This window comes from Labrus bergylta, chromosome 9 (genome assembly GCF_963930695.1).
Source record: "Labrus bergylta chromosome 9, fLabBer1.1, whole genome shotgun sequence".
NCBI lineage: Eukaryota > Metazoa > Chordata > Actinopteri > Labriformes > Labridae > Labrus > Labrus bergylta.
In genome coordinates this window covers 30,820,647-30,840,675 of record NC_089203.1, presented here as the reverse complement: position 1 = coordinate 30,840,675, position 20,029 = coordinate 30,820,647, and the positions used below count along the sequence as shown (strand labels likewise).

At 41.9% G+C, this 20,029-nt stretch overlaps 1 protein-coding gene and 1 long non-coding RNA gene across 2 annotated transcripts; both read left to right on the top strand.

Annotated features, from left to right (window-relative positions):
• The first annotated feature begins 4,165 nt into the window (after positions 1-4,165).
• LOC114917354 (uncharacterized) lies at positions 4,166-5,570 on the top strand. The gene is made up of 3 exons (XR_003806086.2): positions 4,166-4,290; positions 4,400-4,449; positions 4,881-5,570. It is a non-coding gene; the product is annotated as an uncharacterized lncRNA (long non-coding RNA).
• Positions 5,571-18,369: 12,799 nt separating this feature from the next.
• Positions 18,370-20,026, top strand: LOC136180009 (uncharacterized). The gene is made up of 3 exons (XM_065959070.1): positions 18,370-18,376; positions 19,173-19,502; positions 19,612-20,026. The coding sequence occupies exons 1-3, from the start codon at positions 18,370-18,372 to the stop codon at positions 20,001-20,003; spliced, it is 729 nt and encodes a 242-aa protein (XP_065815142.1). The 3' UTR covers positions 20,004-20,026.
• Positions 20,027-20,029: the final 3 nt, after the last annotated feature.

Below are 20,029 nucleotides of genomic sequence, written 5' to 3'. Positions count from 1 at the left end.
GACGATGACCCGTTCTAAAAGCATTATACAATTTCATGTAACAACGTGTTCTCAGAAGGAGGAAGACACTTTTCTGCCGGGTTATAATCTTCCTAACAGCTGTGGTTGTTGGCTCAAGTAATTAGACAAACTCGTTCTCTAAGCAGCAAAAAATCATCAAACCTTCTTCATCTTTCATTTTAACTCTGCATGTATTTTCTGTTTCATTATCCAGCTGCTGTCGTCCTGCAATTAAACAGCGAGAGGGTGAAAAATCAACAGGTAAATCATTTAAAGATGTTCATGTTGTCCTTATGTTTTTGTCCATTTAACAGTTCATGTCTCTCTTTGCCCAGATTGATGAGGAGACTAAAGTTTACTCTGCTGTGGTCTTCACCATGAGGAAAGCTAACCGTGGTGCAGTGAAGGATGCAAAAGTAGCGCAGAGGAAAAGGATGTATGCTGCTGTGAAGGATTTTGGTTTGAATTAGTGAGTGAAAAGGTCCGTTTGGCTACATGTGATTTAGCTGATTTTAGTTTGTTTAAAGCTTAAGAAAATGCTGATTACCTCCAAATATCTACACTTAGATAACTTAAGGAGGTGCTATGAATATTCTATCACTCAGGTTGTGACTGTATTGGTATGTGTATGCAAATGATATTCTATAATTCATAATAAAATGTATTTGTCAAACCTCCTTGGATTAAAGGACTGTAACATTCAGGCTTACCGGGTCTCCTGCGTTGTTCTTTCTGTAAGTCCATGAGCGCTTTGTTTATGAGGAAACATCACACCACATGTTGGGAGGATAAGAAATACATGTTTCTAAATCTGCTTTACATTTTCAGGGTTCTGTCAAATGTCTCGTTATCATTTGGAGGTAATCAATCATTCAGTCAATCAATCTTTATTTGTTCAGCACCAATTCATAATAAATGTTTCTACAAAAACAGCCGCTCTGCACTTTACTCTTCATTATATTTACAGAAACACAAAATTCATCCATCAGCAGACAAACATTTAGCAAAGTAACAATGGGAAGATAAAAAAATTGCTTTTTACAAAGAGAAACCTGGATCAGAACCAGACTCATGTTGAACAGGCAGAAGCCTGGATCAGAACCAGACTCATGTTGAACAGGCAGAAGCCTGGATCAGAACCAGACTCATGTTGAACCGCCACCTGCTATGACTCTGTTTGGCTTGAAAGAACGGCATAACTGGGTATTACAAGGTCCCAAAGTCAGACTGGCCTCTATGAATACTCATATAAGCTGCTATGATTTTATAAAGTCATAAATACAGAACACTGTAGTGTCATTCCACTTGCACGGCTGTATTCTTTACTTTCAAGGTAGAAAATACTTTATTTCAGGTTGTAAAAATGTTTCTGAACATGAAATGATTACATGTGGGGTCCCCCAAGGGTCTATTCTTGGCCTTCTCCTTTTTCAAACAAAATAACTGTATTCGGTCCCAAACAGGAGGGATCAAGTGTCAGCGTTCATTTACCATCAATTTCACAGAAGCCACACATCAAGCAAGAAATCTGGGTGTTGTTTTGGAGTCTGATATAAATGTAAACATTCACATAAAAACAAGTTCAAACACGAAGAAAAGAGGGAACAGATGACACAGTCTGAGTCGCTTTTATACCTCAGGGGAGAGCTGGGGCGGGGCCCTCCTCGTGGATGGGCTTGGACAGGTTGTTGGTCGCTGCTGACGCCTGATTGGCACATTGGTGGGACTGGTCTGCCAGACGGGCCGTCAGCAGGTCCCTGGATGAGGGGGGAGCAGGACGCTGCCCCGCCACCATGGTGGTGACTCTCACTCCAGAAAAAGGTTGCCATGGGAGGGGCCCACCTTGTGGATGGGGATGGACCGCAACATAGAACTCTTTTAGTGCTGCGCAGGTTCGCAAGTGATAAATCCAATAGCAATAGCCTTAGAGGGTGGAGCCTATACGGTATAGAATGCGACGCACGGTTTGCAAACATACGCACACGGACGACTCAACACACTCACAGAACTCTCCAAAAGGGATGTTAAACCACACACAGAGAAGGGGGCATGTGTGCGTTAAAATGACTGTGTATCCACATCCAGGTCCAAAAATGGTCTCTTCTGATTCTAAAGAACCATCGGGGTATTTGTCAAAATGCAAATGTTGATGCTTTTACACACCACTGGTTGACTTCAGGGATGTTCAATCAGAAACCACAGATCTTTCTTTGAGATAATAGGGTGCCATATTGTCTTCTGGTTTAGCTGCCTGGTCCCAGAACAACCTGTCAGAAATCTGTAGAGCACCTTTACAATCGAGCCTTGAAGATTCTGCACAAAAACACAAATAGGACATCATCACTGCAGCATTTTAAGTAAATACAAGACTTTAAGTTTTACACATTTGCTTGATCCATTAACACTAGGACCACCAACATTCTAGACCCCCCTCCAAGCACCTCAGCCGTCTGTCAGACAGCATGTGCAAATGTAATTGTTTGTGCTCAGAAACACACAAATATTGAATTTTTTTGATGAAGTTAAATACAACTTACTTTTATGTACAACCCAAATAGGCTATCACAGCATAAGGCAGGATTGGTAACCTTTTAAATGTCGCATGTCAATTAACAATATATATCTGCTTTTTTAGTGCGCCATTTTTTACTGCTGCTCCACGTCTCCCGTTGCAGCGCTCTTTAGTTTGCTGGTAGCTTCACATTGCATGTGAATTTACACCAAATGACTGTGATCTAAAAACACTTACGTGACACTCAAATAAGCAGTGAGTAAAGTATGTTATTCTTCTTTTCTCTAGTCCCTCAACTAAACAACTTTTATACACAAGGGGATGAGCTCGTCCATGTAAACAGTGTGTAGATACCACGGGACTCTCATGACAGTCATGACTCAGAGTTATTTTCAGAGGATATACTGGATTTCTGCTATATTTCTGTGTAAAATATTGCATATTCTACCTTTAAATGTTGAAACATGCTTGCTCCTTAGGGCTGCAATACTCCTCTTAAAGGCTAGTTGGCAGAGTGATTTTATTGCAAGTTTAGGGTTCTGCCACATTCCCTGTTTTTTTGTGTACAGGAAACCATGAGGACTGAAACCGGCAAGCAGCAGTTGATTTTACTGCTGCTTGACCTACGTCCTACCTCAGTCAGACCCAAACTAGACTAGGCGTTTTGAGCATGCTCCACAAACCCCTCAGCATACATGATCTTTCTCTGTTGTTAAACACTGACATATATTTATTTTCTTCAGGATGCACCATCTATGAGAACTTTGAGACAAAGACTGTTGGTGTTGGAGATGAAGTGACTCTGACGTGTCCTCGTGATGCTTCTTGGTATTCAACACAATTATTCTGGCTCCGGCTCGTTTCTGGAGATTTGCCTGAGGTTTTGGGAGGAACATTTAGCTTTGAATATGACGACGTTCACAAAACTCCTCGAATCACAGCAAAACAAAAATCTGGAACGTTTGTCATGATTATCGATAAAGCAAAAGTCGGCGACACTGGACTTTACTTTTGTGTGAAACAAGAGGGTATTAAAATGACAGTTTTAAAAGGAACATTTCTGCAGATTAAAGGTAAATAAAAATAATTTTAAAAAACTAACCTCTTACTAAAAGCAAACATTCCAAATTGAGAATATTTTTATCAAATCCAGCATATTTACTTTGTGTTGAATTTATTCAGGACCAGAGCCCAGTATCACCTCAGTCGTTCAAGACATTTCACAGGATCCAGTCCACCCAGGAGACCTGATGACTCTGCAGTGTTCTGTTCTCTCTGAGTCTGAAAACAACAGATGTCCAGGGAAACACAGAGTGTTCTGGTTCAGAGCCGGATCAGATGAAAATCATCCCAGTGTCATTTACACTCATGGAAACAGATCTGGAGGATGTGAGGAGAGTCCAGAGGCTCACTCTCCACAGAAATGTGTCTACAGCTTCTCAAAGACCGTCAACTCCTCCGACGCCTCGACTTATTTCTGTGCTGTGGCCGCATGTGGAGAGATATTGTTTAGAAATAGGACAAAGATTGACTTCAAAGGTAACTGCAGAGCATTCAATATGAATCATTTTTTAACATTCATTTTCAAACAATTGAATCCACCTGGAAGATTTTAGTGAAACATCTTAACACAATATGTTTTTATATGTTTTCAGGAGCCGACAGTCGGACGGCCGTAATAGCTCTGTTTCTGTTATCAGCTGCTTTGGCTATAAGCTTGATTATTATAGCTTTCCTGATTCATATCATCAAGACTAAATCGTGTGAGTCCAGCAAAGGTAACAGAACATTATCTCCAATAAATAAAAAAAAGTATTGAGCAAATATTAACTTTATATCTTTGTGTAAATTAAATGTTTACATCTTTGTTTTTAATTGATATCACAGCTGCTGAAGTTCTGCAAACACATCCTGCAGCAGATCGACGACGCCAGCAGGTGAGATACTTCAGAAAAGATTCAACGAGAATCATTTGTTGGAATATTGTTTTGCTTTTTCTAAGTTTATAGAAATATCTGCAGGCTCATCCTATTTTTTCTCAGGTAGCTGACATTACCATATAATGACCTGATGTTGTACGAATAACCTTACTGTCCCCTGATGAGTTAGCAACGCATGCTAACATTATTTGTCAGAACTACTTAGGCAGACTTTGATTGATGCACGGCGAGAAAGTTGTCCACCCGTTAACCGCTGGTCGTTTATGCGGTCGTTTATACCGTTGGTCGTTTATAGCGCTCATGCAAACTTTCTCGCAGGTCAAAAGTTTCACCCTCATGTTGCTGTTGAAACTAAATTCATGATACATACTCTGCACAGCTTTATCAACAGCATACTGACTTCAAACTATGTTTTGTTATTTTCTCAGAGCGCTGAGGACTTGTTGGTTTATTCTGCACCGACTTTTTCTAAGATTAGAACGGACAAAAGAGAGAAGAGAAAAGTCAAAGCAGTAACAGAAGAGACGATCTACACCGGGGTCAGAACTCCTCCGACTGGCTAAAAAGATGTGCTCATTTAAGACGTATTAAATATTTGATATGTATATTATAAGACTGTGGGGAATGTAAAATCTTACAGCAATGTGACCATAAGAAGAGAATAACCTTTGTAATGTTTTGTGTATGGTTTTACATGTTTTGACTCATCTGTGTTCAATCATTGTTAGATTGGTTTTATCACCAAAGGTAGAGTATTAGCAAGATAAACAATATTTGCAGTCATGCACTAAAACTGGACGGAAGCTGGAGTGCTGACTGTGTGTCGGGTAATGTTCAGTAACACAAGGTGCACTGTAGTGGGGACAAACAGTGGAGCAGCTTACCTCTGCTTGGTAGTGGAGTGGTCTCTGAAGTGGTTGCAGGAACACTTGTGTGGGAGAGAAGCTGGTCCGCTGTTTCTCTTTTTTTCTGTGTCGTTTTAAAGATGTTAACTTTTAACTTTTATTTTTGTGTTGATTCAAAGGCAAAGATGATTGTATTAAAGGAAAGATGTGTTTGAGGATTTATGTTGCATTTCTTATTTTAAAGCTTTTTTGTTTTTAATAAACTCTGTATGACGCGAGGACTGACTTGTTTTTCTTCTTCTACTGCAGAGTTTTTATAATATTCTTGACTATTTCTTTCATTTTTAATAAAGGTGTTGCTTTACAGTTTTTTCCCACTGCGAAAAAACAATTTTGCAAACTATGCTGGTTTTATCAAAATACACACCCAAACTGCAAAATACCTCATATATCCTGCAAAATGAAGCACTGCAACCAAAACTACATATAACATTATCAAAATCAAACTTTTGCACCAAATGGCACCACACTTCATTCATATTACCAGATTTTTGTCTAACCATCTACACACTGTTGGGCATAATGAAAAGCACTCTCATCTTTAGTATGCTTTGCCATAATACTAAAATAGTTCGAATTGTAGAAAATTCTTCAGATTATTCACATGCACAGAAATATTTGCAGATAAAGATAAAGATAAAGATAAACTTTATTGATCCCCCGTGGGGGAAATTTGTGCATTACAGCAGCTCAAGAAAACAGGGGACGGGAATATAGTTATTACAGTTTTTTCCAATTGCTAACACACTAAAATGACGTGCATAGCACAATTATGTAAACTGACACACAGAGCAAAACCTCTTCTCAAGTCTCCAGAAGTCTAAACACATTTTCTGCTTTACACACATTTTGCAATTCAAAATGAGACTTTTTAAATGCACTGAACACGGTTCTCTGCATAAGACACAACAATCTGACATAAAGTCACATGTTTGCAATTTCAGAACACTGCCATTCAAAATGACACGACATGAGCTAATTAGCCAAACACCTCAATGGTTAATTGTTATCACTTCAATCAGGAAGTAAGCACTATGAAAAGACCACAAGTGAGCACCTTTTTTTATACAACAACAAGGGAAGAGGTTGCAGAGAGAGGAAGAGGGAGGGTGAGAATGAGAGGGGGAGGAAGAGTGTAAAACTGTAACACATTTTGACTGGATGAAAAGTTTCTCCTTCCTGAAGTTCATGACCACAGCTGAGGGTTGGAGCGAAGATCGACCGGTTAATCGTAGGTTTAATCTTCCAGCGTAGTTCCCTCTTCACCACGACGGTCCGGCCCACAATCCTGCTGAGCCCCAAATGAATGGCCACCTTATGGTGGTGAAGGGGTTTGCATGTCCCTGTGAACCTGGAATTTGTGTTGTTGGGGGGCATTACCCCCTGTTAGGGTCTCCTAAGGCACATAGGTCCCAGGTGAGATCCAAACAAAGAGTGATTCAGAAACCTCCAAGAAGCAACAGAAGGGGAACACAGATACCTTGGAAGTGAGAGACTGGGCCACCTCACTGGAGCCAGACCTGGGGGGGCCTGACGGCAAGCGTCTAGTGGCCAGGCTTTCCTACATGGGGCCCAATCGGGTTCAACCCGAAGAAACAACATGGAGCTGCCACCCTGTGGGCGCACCACCTTCAGGGATTGGCATGGGGGTCAGGTGCTGTGTAGACCGGACAGCAGGCGTAGGAAGTGGCCTAGGCGAGCTGATTCCTATCAGCGTGGTCTGGTATTGTTTATTTTGAATTTAAAGCTAATGCCCCCGTGTTATCGTTTGGATCTTTTTTATCTTCTTTATGTCTGACATGTAGAAGTTCACCAGCAGCTGATTTGGAAGTCACACCTTCTTCAGGCATGTCAGGAAGTGGAGACTCTGAAAAGCTTTTTTGGCCATCGCTGAGGTGTTGATGGACCAAGTCGCGTCCTGGCTGACGTGGGCACTTAGGTATTTGAAGCTGTGCACGACCGCCACTGTCTTGCCGTTAATGTTGGGCTTCAGCCTCCTGAAGTCGAGGACAATCTCCTTCGTCTTCACCGCATTGAGGATCAGGTTGTTGTCTCGGCTCCCAGTTCTCAACCTCTGTTCTGTAGGCTGACTTATTGTTGTTGGTGTTTCAGCCAACTAGGATGGTGTCGTCTGCAAACTTAAGAACGGAGGTATTCTTGTGGGAGGGTCTGCAGTCGTGTGTGTAGAGGGAGAACAGTAGAGGGCTCAGTACAGAACCCTAGGGTGCATCTTTTACCATAGACACAGTCTGTGGCCTGTCAGTGAGGAAAACATTGATCCAGCTGCACAGGAGTGTTAATGCCCAGTGGGATCAGTTTTGTGGCCAGGTTCTGGGGGGGTGGTTTAGGTTGAAAGCGGAGCTGACCTGAAGTGAATGAACAGCATCCCGCTGATCAAAGTGTGTCTGTGCAGTGGGGAGGACCAGTGACACTGCGTCCTCAGTTGTGTTGTGGGTGTTTGTCCAAGGAGAGTGGCATGTTGCTCTTGATGTGTACCAGAACAAGGCGTTCAAAGAACTTTATCACAACCGGTGTCAGCGCCAGTGGTCAATGAGTCAGTGACCTGATTGCTGTCCGTTTTAGCACTGGAGGAATTGTGGCCAACTTGAGGCAGGTTGGGACTGTTGCCTGCTTCAGGGAGATGTTAAATAGGTTGGTGAACACTGCTGTTGGCTGTCCTGCACAGTGTTTCAGGGCCCTTCCTGTAACCCGATCAGTGGCTTTGTTTTGGATGAAGTTGTTCTGAGGCGGTCTCACCTAGTAGGGGCTCAGCATCAGCCCACCTGGCATGTCCCCCTGCAGTGTCAGTGATGGGTTGTTGAGATTGTCTCTACAATCAAACCTGGCAAAGACGTGGTTCAGGTCCTCAGGGAGAGATGAGTTGGCAGTGTGTGTTGGGCTGCTGTTGTTGCCTGCATAGCCTGTTATGGTCTTGATGCCATGCCACATGCGTCAGGAGTCAGAGCTCCTCTATACGCATTTTGTAGCAACGCTTCGCTTGTCTGATGCCTTTCCTCAGTCTGGACCCGGCTGTACTGTAGGCCACCTGTGCGAAAAGCAGTTTCACAAGCCTTCAACAGGTTAACCATAGCTGCATTCATCCACAGTTTGTGGTTGGGGAGTGCATGTATGTTCATCTCTGTGGTTATATTGCCCATGCAGAAGGTGCTGAGTGCAGCAGAGGTAAGGCAAAGGTGTTTAAGTCTGTGTGGTTGTTGTTGGTGGCAGTTTGTTTGAAGATGTACCAGTCTGTCTCATCGAAGCAGTCCTGTAGCCTGGGCATTGCTCCCTCAGGCCAGACCCCGATGGTACAAAGCGTGATGTTTAATCCTTACGATGAGAGGTCTGTATATGGGGGTCACAAGCAGGCTGATGTGGTCAGACCGGCCAATGTGGGGGAGGGGGACGCTTTGTAAACCCCTGCTAAGTTGCAGTAAACATGGTCAAAGGTTTTATTTCCTTTTGTTGGGAAATCCAGGTGGTATCTAATGGGAGAGCTCCAGGCCGCAGAGTCTGAGCAGGCCGCCATCTTTACACCTACCTTACACCTCACAACCTACAGAACGTACCGCAGCACTTCCAAACACACACACATCAAAGACTACACACCCTCACAGAATACTCCAAAAGGGACAATAAACCACAAACACAGAAGTGGGCGTGTCTGTGTGTAAGGGACTAATGTGTATCCACATCCAGGTCCAGATATGGTCACTTCTGGTTCCAAAGAACCATTGTAGTATTTGCAAAAATGCCAACATTGATGCTCACTGGTTGACTTCAGTGTTCATACACTTTTTTTATACAGAGTGGAAAAAAATGAAGAAAACTGTAGTTATTGTGTTTCCGCTCAGCAGCAGGTACAGAAACCCACCATGAAAACTTGAAACAGAAGCTTGCTGCTTCTATTGTTTCATGTGCTTTGGCTTGAATTTCCACTGTGGTTGTAAAGTAATACCCTCATAATGAAGGGCCAATCAGGTTGCCCTGTGATTGTTCCCTCCTACTTTATATGTATCTATGAAAGAGAAGCAGCTTCTCATACGAGTTCATTCTACTGCTGTATTAAGTGGACGAAGGAGAAAATGAAGTCTGTTCTTATTTTTCTACTGACGCTCACACTTGCTCGTAAGTTTATGTCCAATCTTCTCGTCTAATTCTGATCTTTTAAGGATTAGTATGTTTTATTTTAAGCACAGAGCATACATGATCTTTCTCTGTTGTTAAACACTGACATATATTTATTTTCTTCAGGATGCACCATCTATGAGAACTTTGAGACAAAGACTGTTGGTGTTGGAGATGATGTGACTCTGACGTGTCCTCGTGATGCTTCTTGGTATTCAATACAATTATTCTGGCTCCGGCTCGTTTCTGGTGATTTGCCTGAGGTTTTGGGAGGAACCAATGCCATTGATTCTGACCTTGTTGATGTTGAAGAAAAGCCTCGATTCACAGCAAGAAAAGAGCCTGGAACGTTTGTGGTGATTATTAATGGAGTAAAACTCGACGACACTGGACTTTACTTTTGTGTGAAACGAGAGAGTATTAAAATGACAGTTTTAAAAGCAACATTTCTGCAGATTAAAGGTAAATAAAATGCACTTCAACTTCTTTAAAATAATACCTAACACCATTTATGAGAGCAGTCAACCAAATGTCCCCTGAATGAGGAAAAAACATACAGCATACTTTCTAGGATTTTTTTCTCTTAATTCTAAACTGCAGCTACTTTGAATATTTTTATCAAATCCAGCATATTTACTTTGTGTTGAATTTATTCAGGACCAGAGCCCAGTATCACCTCAGTCGTTCAAGACATTTCACAGGATCCAGTCCACCCAGGAGACCTGATGACTCTGCAGTGTTCTGTTCTCTCTGAGTCTGAAAACAACACATGTCCAGGGAAACACAGAGTGTTCTGGTTCAGAGCCGGATCAGATGAAAATCATCCCAGTGTCATTTACACTCATGGAAACAGATCTGGAGGATGTGAGGAGAGTCCAGAGGCTCACTCTCCACAGAAATGTGTCTACAGCTTCTCAAAGACCGTCAACTCCTCCGACGCCTCGACTTATTTCTGTGCTGTGGCCGCATGTGGAGAGATATTGTTTGGAAATGGGACAAAGATTGACATCAAAGGTAACTGCACAGCATTCAATATGAATCATTTTTTAACATTCATTTTCAAACAGTTGAATCTACCTGGAAGATTTTAGTGTAACATCTTAACACAATATGTTTTTATATGTTTTCAGGAGCCGACAATCAGACGGCCGTAATAGCTCTGTTTCTGTAACTGCACATATTTGGAGATGTGACAAAAGTAGATGTTGAAGGTCAAACATTTTTTATGCTAAGAATCTGCAGATTAAAGTGTGAAATGATGGTCTCATTGCAGATTGGTATGATCTCAACACATATATTTATCATAAAACACATCCTTTATAAAATATGCCGATGACTCCGTTGTTGTATGTCTGCTTCAAGAGAATGAGACGAGCCACGGCCCAGTAAATGACCAGTTTGTACCAGGTGTGAGGAGTCTTACCTCCAGCTGAACATATCTCAAACTCAACATATGATTATTGATTTTAGAAAGAAAACTGTATGTGGGGTGAGTCTGATTGGTGAGTCTCATCTCTTCCTGGCGTCTCTGAGACAGTTGCAGAGGATAGCTACCTCGATTATAAACGATGATTCTCGTCCTTTGCTCAGTGATTTTCAGCTTCTCCCCGGACGGAGGATTTTAGTCCCAGCGTGCAGAACACAGCGGTACAAAAACAGCTTTGTTCCTGCCGCTATCACAGAAGTGAACAAGCTGTAGCCATATTTGCAAAAATGTCAAAAACTTATTTTTACCCTGCCTGAAGAGATCATTTTTGTTTTTGATATTATTGGTTGAGATATCTCTCTCCCTTATGCTTCTTATTGTGAGAACATTGAGCACTTTTATAATTATTTGGGGTTTTTATGATGTTTTAGTCGGTTTATATATAGTTCCCCTTTCTCTAATGTGTTGTTCATTGTTACATCTGTTCTGTAATCTGTGTGTTATCTTGCTGGCTGCAAACAAACCTACTTAAGGGTACAAATAAACGCACCTGAACCTGAACTGTAATCACATTATATTAATAATTAAATCATTCTTTTTTATTTTCATTCTTGTCTAGAACGAACAGCAAGTTTTGAATTGATCGGGCTGGTCATAGCGATACTCTGCTTGGTGATTTCTCTGATTGGAAATGTTTCTCTCATTTGCTTCCAAACTCTGAGAGAAGAAAGTGAACAATCTAAAGGTTAGTGACGATGACCCGTTCTAAAAGCATTATACAATTTCATGTAACAACGTGTTCTCAGAAGGAGGAAGACACTTTTCTGCCGGGTTATAATCTTCCTAACAGCTGTGGTTGTTGGCTCAAGTAATTAGACGTACTTGTTCTCTAAGCAGCAAAAAATCATCAAACCTTCTTCATCTTTCATTTTAACTCTGCATGTATTTTCTGTTTCATTATCCAGCTGCTGTCGTCCTGCAATTAAACAGCGAGAGGGTGAAAAATCAACAGGTAAATCATTTAAAGATGTTCATGTTGTCCTTATGTTTTTGTCCGTTTAACAGTTCATGTCTCTCTTTGCCCAGATTGATGAGGAGACTAAAGTTTACTCTGCTGTGGTCTTCACCATGAGGAAAGCTGACCGTGGTGCAGTGAAGGATGCAAAAGTAGCGCAGAGGAAAAGGATGTGTGCTGCTGTGAAGGATTTTGGTTTGAATTAGTGAGTGAAAAGGTCTGTTTGGCTACATTTGATTTTGCTGATTTTAGTTTGTTTAAAGCTTAAGAAAATGCTGATTACCTCCAAATATCTACACTTAGATAACTTAAGGAGGTGCTATGAATATTCTATCACTCAGGTTGTGACTGTATTGGTATGTGTATGCAAATGATATTCTATAATTCATAATAAAATGTATTTGTCAAACCTCCTTGGATTAAAGGACTGTAACATTCAGGCTTACCGGGTCTCCTGCGTTGTTCTTTCTGTAAGTCCATGAGCGCTTTGTTTATGAGGAAACATCACACCACATGTTGGGAGGATAAGAAATACATGTTTCTAAATCTGCTTTACATCTTCAGGGTTCTGTCAAATGTCTCGTTATCATTTGGAGGTAATCAATCATTCAGTCAATCAATCTTTATTTGTTCAGCACCAATTCATAATAAATGTTTTCTACAAAAACAGCCGCTCTGCACTTTACTCTTTATTATATTTACAGAAACACAAAATTCATCCATCAGCAGACAAACATTTAGCAAAGTAACAATGGGAAGATAAAAAAAATGCTTTTTACAAAGAGAAACCTGGATCAGAACCAGACTCATGTTGAACAGGCAGAAGCCTGGATCAGAACCAGACTCATGTTGAACCGCCACCTGCTATGACTCTGTTTGGCTTGAAAGAACGGCATAACTGGGTATTACAAGGCCCCAAAGTCAGACTGGCCTCTATGAATACTCATATAAGCTGCTATGATTTTATAAAGTCATAAATACAGAACACTGTAGTGTCATTCCACTTGCACGGCTGTATTCTTTACCTTCAAGGTAGAAAATACTTTATTTCAGGTTGTAAAAATGTTTCTGAACATGAAATGATTACATGTGGGGTCCCCCAAGGGTATATTCTTGGCCTTCTCCTTTTTCAAACAAAATAACTGTATTCGGTCCCAAACAGGAGGGATCATGAGTCAGCGCTCATTTACCATCAATTTCACAGAAGCCACACATCAAGCAAGAAATCTGGGTGTTGTTTTGGAGTCTGATATAAATGTAAACATTCACATAAAAACAAGTTCAAACACGAAGAAAAGAGGGAACAGATGACACAGTCTGAGTCGCTTTTATACCTCAGGGGAGAGCTGGGGCGGGGCCCTCCTCGTGGATGGGCTTGGACAGGTTGTTGGTCGCTGCTGACGCCTGATTGGCACATTGGTGGGACTGGTCTGCCAGACGGGCCGTCAGCAGGTCCCTGGATGAGGGGGGAGCAGGACGCTGCCCCGCCACCATGGTGGTGACTCTCACTCCAGAAAAAGGTTGCCATGGGAGGGGCCCACCTTGTGGATGGGGGTGGACCGCAACATATAACTCTTTTAGTGCTGCGCAGGTTCGCAAGTGATAAATCCAATAGCAATAGCCTTAGAGGGTGGAGCCTATACGATATAGAATGCAACGCACGGTTTGCAAACATACGCACACGGACGACTCAACACACTCACAGAACTCTCCAAAAGGGATGTTAAACCACACACAGAGAAGGGGGCATGTGTGCGTTAAAATGACTGTGTATCCACATCCAGGTCCAAAAATGGTCTCTTCTGATTCTAAAGAACCATCGGGGTATTTGTCAAAATGCACATGTTGATGCTTTTACACACCACTGGTTGACTTCAGGGATGTTCAATCAGAAACCACAGATCTTTCTTTGAGATAATAGGGTGCCATATTGTCTTCTGATTTAGCTGCCTGGTCCCAGAACAACCTGTCAGAAATCTGTAGAGCACCTTTACAATCGAGCCTTGAAGATTCTGCACAAAAACACAAATAGGACATCATCACTGCAGCATTTTAAGTAAATACAAGACTTTAAGTTTTACACATTTGCTTGATCCATTAACACTAGGACCACCAACATTCTAGACCCCCCTCCAAGCACCTCAGCCGTCTGTCAGACAGCATGTGCAAATGTAATTGTTTGTGCTCAGAAACACACAAATATTGAATTTTTTTGATGAAGTTAAATCCACCTTACTTTTATGTACAACCCAAATAGGCTATCACAGCATAAGGCAGGATTGGTAACCTTTTAAATGTTGCATGTCAATTAACAATATATATCTGCTTTTTTAGTGCGCCGTTTTTTACTGCTGCTCCACGTCTCCCGTTGCAGCGCTCTTTAGTTTGCTGGTAGCTTCACATTGCATGTGAACTTACACCAAATGACTGTGATCTAAAAACACTTACGTGACACTCAAATAAGCAGTGAGTAAAGTATGTTATTCTTCTTTTCTCTAGTCCCTCAACTAAACAACTTTTATACGCAAGGGGATGAGCCGGCCAGCCGGCTCGTCCATGTAAACAGTGTGTAGATACCACGGGACTCTCATGACAGTCATGACTCAGAGTTATTTTCAGAGGATATACTGGATTTCTGCTATATTTATGTGTAAAATATTGTATATTCTACCTTTAAATGTTGAAACATGCTTGCTCCTTAGTGCTGCAATACTCCTCTTAAAGGCTAGTTGGCAGAGTGATTTTATTGCAAGTTTAGGGTTCTGCCACATTCCCTGTTTTTTTGTGTACAGGAAACCATGAGGACTGAAACCGGCAAGCAGCAGTTGATTTTACTGCTGCTTGACCTACGTCCTACCTCAGTCAGACCCAAACTAGACTAGGCGTTTTGAGCATGCTCCACAAACCCCTCACCTGCTCCTACATAAGGGAGGTGACAAGGGTAATCTCAATAATTACAGGCCAAACAATATAGAATTCTTAATAAATGACTAGTTTAAAGATTTTCTTTCCAGAACCAAAATCATGAGCCCATATCAGTCAGGTTTGAGGGCGCACTCACACTAGGCAATCTGTACTTTGCTCAAGCGTGCTCCACCCCTAAAGTCTAGTCCGCCCCTCAATGATGTCTCGAGTGTAAATAAAGGTTGAAAAAAAATTGCCTTTTTGAGCTGTAACTGTAGGTGGACGTAACTGTGCATATAAAGTTACTGACTTTAAGTGAGAGAGAGAGAAAGCATGAAGCAGAAACAGTTTAGGAGATATTTCTTGCATGCTAGTGGTTAGTTCACTGTGCATTAAAACTTTTAGGTGTTCTGCCTGTGGTCAACTTTTTGCCCACACACACAAACAAACAGATGAACACACATTCACAGTCACAGCTGAAGACCAAGTCATGCATGGAAACTCAAGTGCCGTTGTGGTTTGGCTTCACATCGAGGTGTGAATACAAAGAGGCTTTTTTCTGTTGCTGCACTCTGTTTGAATCTCAGGAAGTTAAACTTAACTTTTCTATTACCTTCTTTAAAGTGAGAGAGCTATAATACTGTTTTTATTAGAAATAGTATCACAACACCAACTCAGGTTTAGGAAAAGGCAGCAATGTGAAGTGTTTTTATTGTGTTTTTCACCAGCCAGAGGGGAGGTGCTAATCTCTCACTTGTTTTTACCTGCTCTGTTTGGCCTCAACAAGAGATATGTAGTGGGAGTTTATGGCTTCATAAAATAAGGCTGGCTGCACACTAGACAGCTACCTTGGTAAGTCTCTGAAGACTCTTCAAATAGTACAAAATGCTGCAGCTGTAGTGACAAGAACTAGGAAAAGGGATCACATTTCTCTTTAATTGGCTTCTTTGCACTGGCTCCCAATAAAATCTAGAATATAATTTAAAATCCTTTCCTCTCTTACAAAGTTCTGATCAGGAAAAATCTTATCTTAAAGAGCTGATAATGTTGTATTACCCTTCAGGAACATTACGCTCCCAGGATGCTGGTCTAAGTACGGTCTCTAAATGTACTATGGGAGGTAGAGCCTTCAGTTATCAGGTCTGCTCGTGGTACCTACAGTCTCTAAATGTACTATGGGAGGTAGAGCCTTCAGTTATCAGGCCTGCTCGTGGTACCTACGGTCTCTAAATGTACAATGGGAGGTAGAGCCTTCAGTTATCAGGTCTGCTCGTGGTACCTACGGTCTCTAAATGTACCATGGGAGGTAGAGCCTTCAGTTATCAGGTCTGCTCGTGGTACCTACAGTCTCTAAATGTACTATGGGAGGTGGAGCCTTCAGTTATCAGGCCTGCTCGTGGTACCTATAGTCTCTAAATGTACTATGGGAGGTAGAGCCTTCAGTTAGGCAGCAATGTGATGCAAGACACCTAACTGTAACCTGCAGTAGTTCTCTGATGACTCTGCAATTGTCGGCCTCATCACTGATGGAGACGAGGGCGAGTACAGAGAACTCAACCTGGACTTTGTGGACTGGTGCCAACGGAACTGGCTTCAGATCAATGCGGACGCAGACCCACTTCTCCCATACTGGTGAACATCCAGGGAAAGGACATTGAGATAGTGGACTCTTATAAGTACCTGGGTGTTCACCTGAACAATAAGCTGGACTGAACTGATAACACACAAGCTCTCTACAAGAAAGGCCAGAGCAGACTTCATCTGCCGAGGAGACTCGGTGTGCAGGTAGCACTCCTGAGGACTTTTTATGACTCTGTGGTGGCATCAGCCATCCTGTACAGAGTGGTCTGCTGGAGCAGCAGCACTACGGCTGCAGACAGGAACAGACTGAACAAACTGGTGAAGAAGGCCAGCTCTGTCCTGGGCTGCCCACTGGACCCTGTTGAGGTGGTGGGAGACAGAAGGTTGATGGCAAAGCTATCATCCCTGATGGAGAACGTTTCCCACCCCCTGCATGGAACTGTAACAGCTCTGGGCAGCTCCTTCAGCGGCAGGCTTCGCCACCCGCGGTGTCAGAAGGAGAGATACCGCAGGTCCTTCCTTCCTGCTGCGGTCAGACTGTTTAACCAAGCCTGCTCCCAGTAGATCACAAAACACACACACAACTGGACAATTCAATCTGACTTTGTGCAATAAGCAATAATAATGTTATATTAATGTTATATTATGTTTATCAAACCACTTTGTGCAATAACATGTTACACTTTATGTGCACTGTGTGCATGTCTGTGTTACATGGAATATTACGGACTACACTTTTGTCAAAAGCTGATTTTTTTTTTTTTTTATCTATTTTTTTTTTGTACATTCTTATTTTTTCTTTTTTTTTAATTTAAATTGTACTGTGTTCACTTTTTGTCTGCAATCTTTGCTCTTTGCTGCTGTAACATTGTAAATTTCCCCATTGTGGGATAAATAAAGGATTATCTTATCTTATCTTATCTTATCTTAGAACCTTCAGTTATCAGGCCTGCTCGTGGTACCTACAGTCTCTAAATGTACTATGGGAGGTAGAGCCTTCAGTTATCAGGCCTGCTCGTGGTACCTACAGTCTCTAAATGTACTATGGGAGGTAGAGCCTTCAGTTATCAGGCCTGCTCGTGGTACCTACGGTCTCTAAATGTACTACGGGAGGTAGAGCCTTCAGTTATCAGACCTGCTCGTGGTACAGTCTCTAAATATACTATGGGAGGTAGAGCCTTCAGTTATCAGGCCTGCTCGTGGTACCTACAGTCTCTAAATGTACTATGGGAGGTAGAGCCTTCAGTTATCAGGCCTGCTCGTGGTACCTACGGTCTCTAAATGTACTACGGGAGGTAGAGCCTTCAGTTATCAGGCCTGCTCATGGTACCTACAGTCTCTAAATGTACTATGGGAGGTAGAGCCTTCAGTTATCAGGCCTGCTCGTGGTACGGTCTCTAAATGTACTATGGGAGGTAGAGCCTTCAGTTATCAGGCCTGCTCGTGGTACCTACAGTCTCTAAATGTATTATGGGAGGTAGAGCCTTCAGTTATCAGGCCTGCTCGTGGTACCTACGGTCTCTAAATGTATTATGGGAGGTAGAGCCTTCAGTTATCAGGCCTGCTCGTGGTACCTACAGTCTCTAAATGTATTATGGGAGGTAGAGCCTTCAGTTATCAGACCTGCTCGTAGTACCTAGAGTCTCTAAATATACTATGGGAGGTAGAGCCTTCAGTTATCAGGCCTGCTCGTGGTACCTACGGTCTCTAAATGTACTACGGGAGGTAGAGCCTTCAGTTATCAGACCTGCTCGTGGTACAGTCTCTAAATGTACTATGGGAGGTAGAGCCTTCAGTTATCAGGCCTGCTCGTGGTACCTACAGTCTCTAAATGTACTATGGGAGGTAGAGCCTTCAGTTATCAGGCCTGCTCATGGTACCTACAGTCTCTAAATGTACTATGGGAGGTAGAGCCTTCAGTTATCAGGACTGCTCGTGGTATGGTCTCTAAATGTACTATGGGAGGTAGAGCCTTCAGTTATCAGGTCTGCTCGTGGTACCTACAGTCTCTAAATGTATTATGGGAGGTAGTCTATCCTAATATTATTTTGTAACATAACAATGAGTAACGTCTTTACCTGCTCTCTGTAAAGCGTCTTGATATAACATTTGTCTTCAAGTGTTTTGGGGGACAGCAAGAACAGACCAGACAAATAGATTCTGAGATTTTCCTGGGCACGTGCAGCTCAACCAGACAATGTGTGTCGACATCCTCATCCAAAGACTTTTGACTTCAAAATTGATGCTTTCACAAATAACTGGTTGACTTCAGTGTTCATACGTATGCTTCTTTTATACAGAGTGGAAAATACTAATGATAACTGTAGTTAGTGTGTTTCCGCTCAGCAGCAGGTACAGAAACCCACCATGAAAACTTGAAACAGAAGCTTGCTGCTTCTATTGTTTCATGTGCTTTAGCTTGAAAGACGGTCAAAAAAAATTCCACTGTGGTTGTAAAGTAATACCCTCATAATGAAGGGCCAATCAGATTGCTCTGTGATTGTTCCCTCCTACTTTATATGGTTCTATGAAGGAGAAGCAGCTTCTCATACGAGTTCATTCTACTGCTGTATTAAGTGGACGAAGGAGAAAATGAAGTCTGTTCTTGTTTTTCTACTGACGCTCACACATGGTCGTAAGTTTATGTCCAATCTTCTCGTCTAATTCTGATCTTTTAAGGGTTAATATGTTTTATTTTTAGCACAGAGCATACATGATCTTTCTCTGTTGTTAAACACTGACATATATTTATTTTCTTCAGGATGCACCATCTATGAGAACTTTGAGACAAAGACTGTTGGTGTTGGAGATGATGTGACTCTGACGTGTCCTCGTAACGCTTCTTGGTATTCAACACAATTATTCTGGCTCCGGCTCGTTTCTGGAGATTTGCCTGAGGTTTTGGGAGGAACATTTAGCTTTGAATATGACGACGTTCACAAAACTCCTCGAATCACAGCAAAACAAAAATCTGGAACGTTTGTCATGATTATCGATAAAGCAAAAGTCGGAGACACTGGACTTTACTTTTGTGTGAAACAAGAGGGTATTAAAATGACAGTTTTAAAAGGAACATTTCTGCAGATTAAAGGTAAATAAAAATAATTTTAAAAAACTAACCTCTTACTAAAAGCAAACATTCCAAATTGAGAATATTTTTATCAAATCCAGCATATTTACTTTGTGTTGAATTTATTCAGGACCAGAGCCCAGTATCACCTCAGTCGTTCAAGACATTTCACAGGATCCAGTCCACCCAGGAGACCCGATGACTCTGCAGTGTTCTGTTCTCTCTGAGTCTGAAAACAACACATGTCCAGGGAAACACAGTGTCATTTACACTCATGGAAACAGATCTGGAGGATGTGAGGAGAGTCCAGAGGCTCACTCTCCACAGAAATGTGTCTACAGCTTCTCAAAGACCGTCAACTCCTCCGACGCCTCGACTTATTTCTGTGCTGTGGCCGCATGTGGAGAGATATTGTTTGGAAAAGGGACAAAGATTGACATCAAAGGTAACTGCAGAGCATTCAATATGAATCATTTTTTAACATTCATTTTCAAACAATTGAATCTACCTGGAAGATTTTAGTGTAACATCTTAACACAATATGTTTT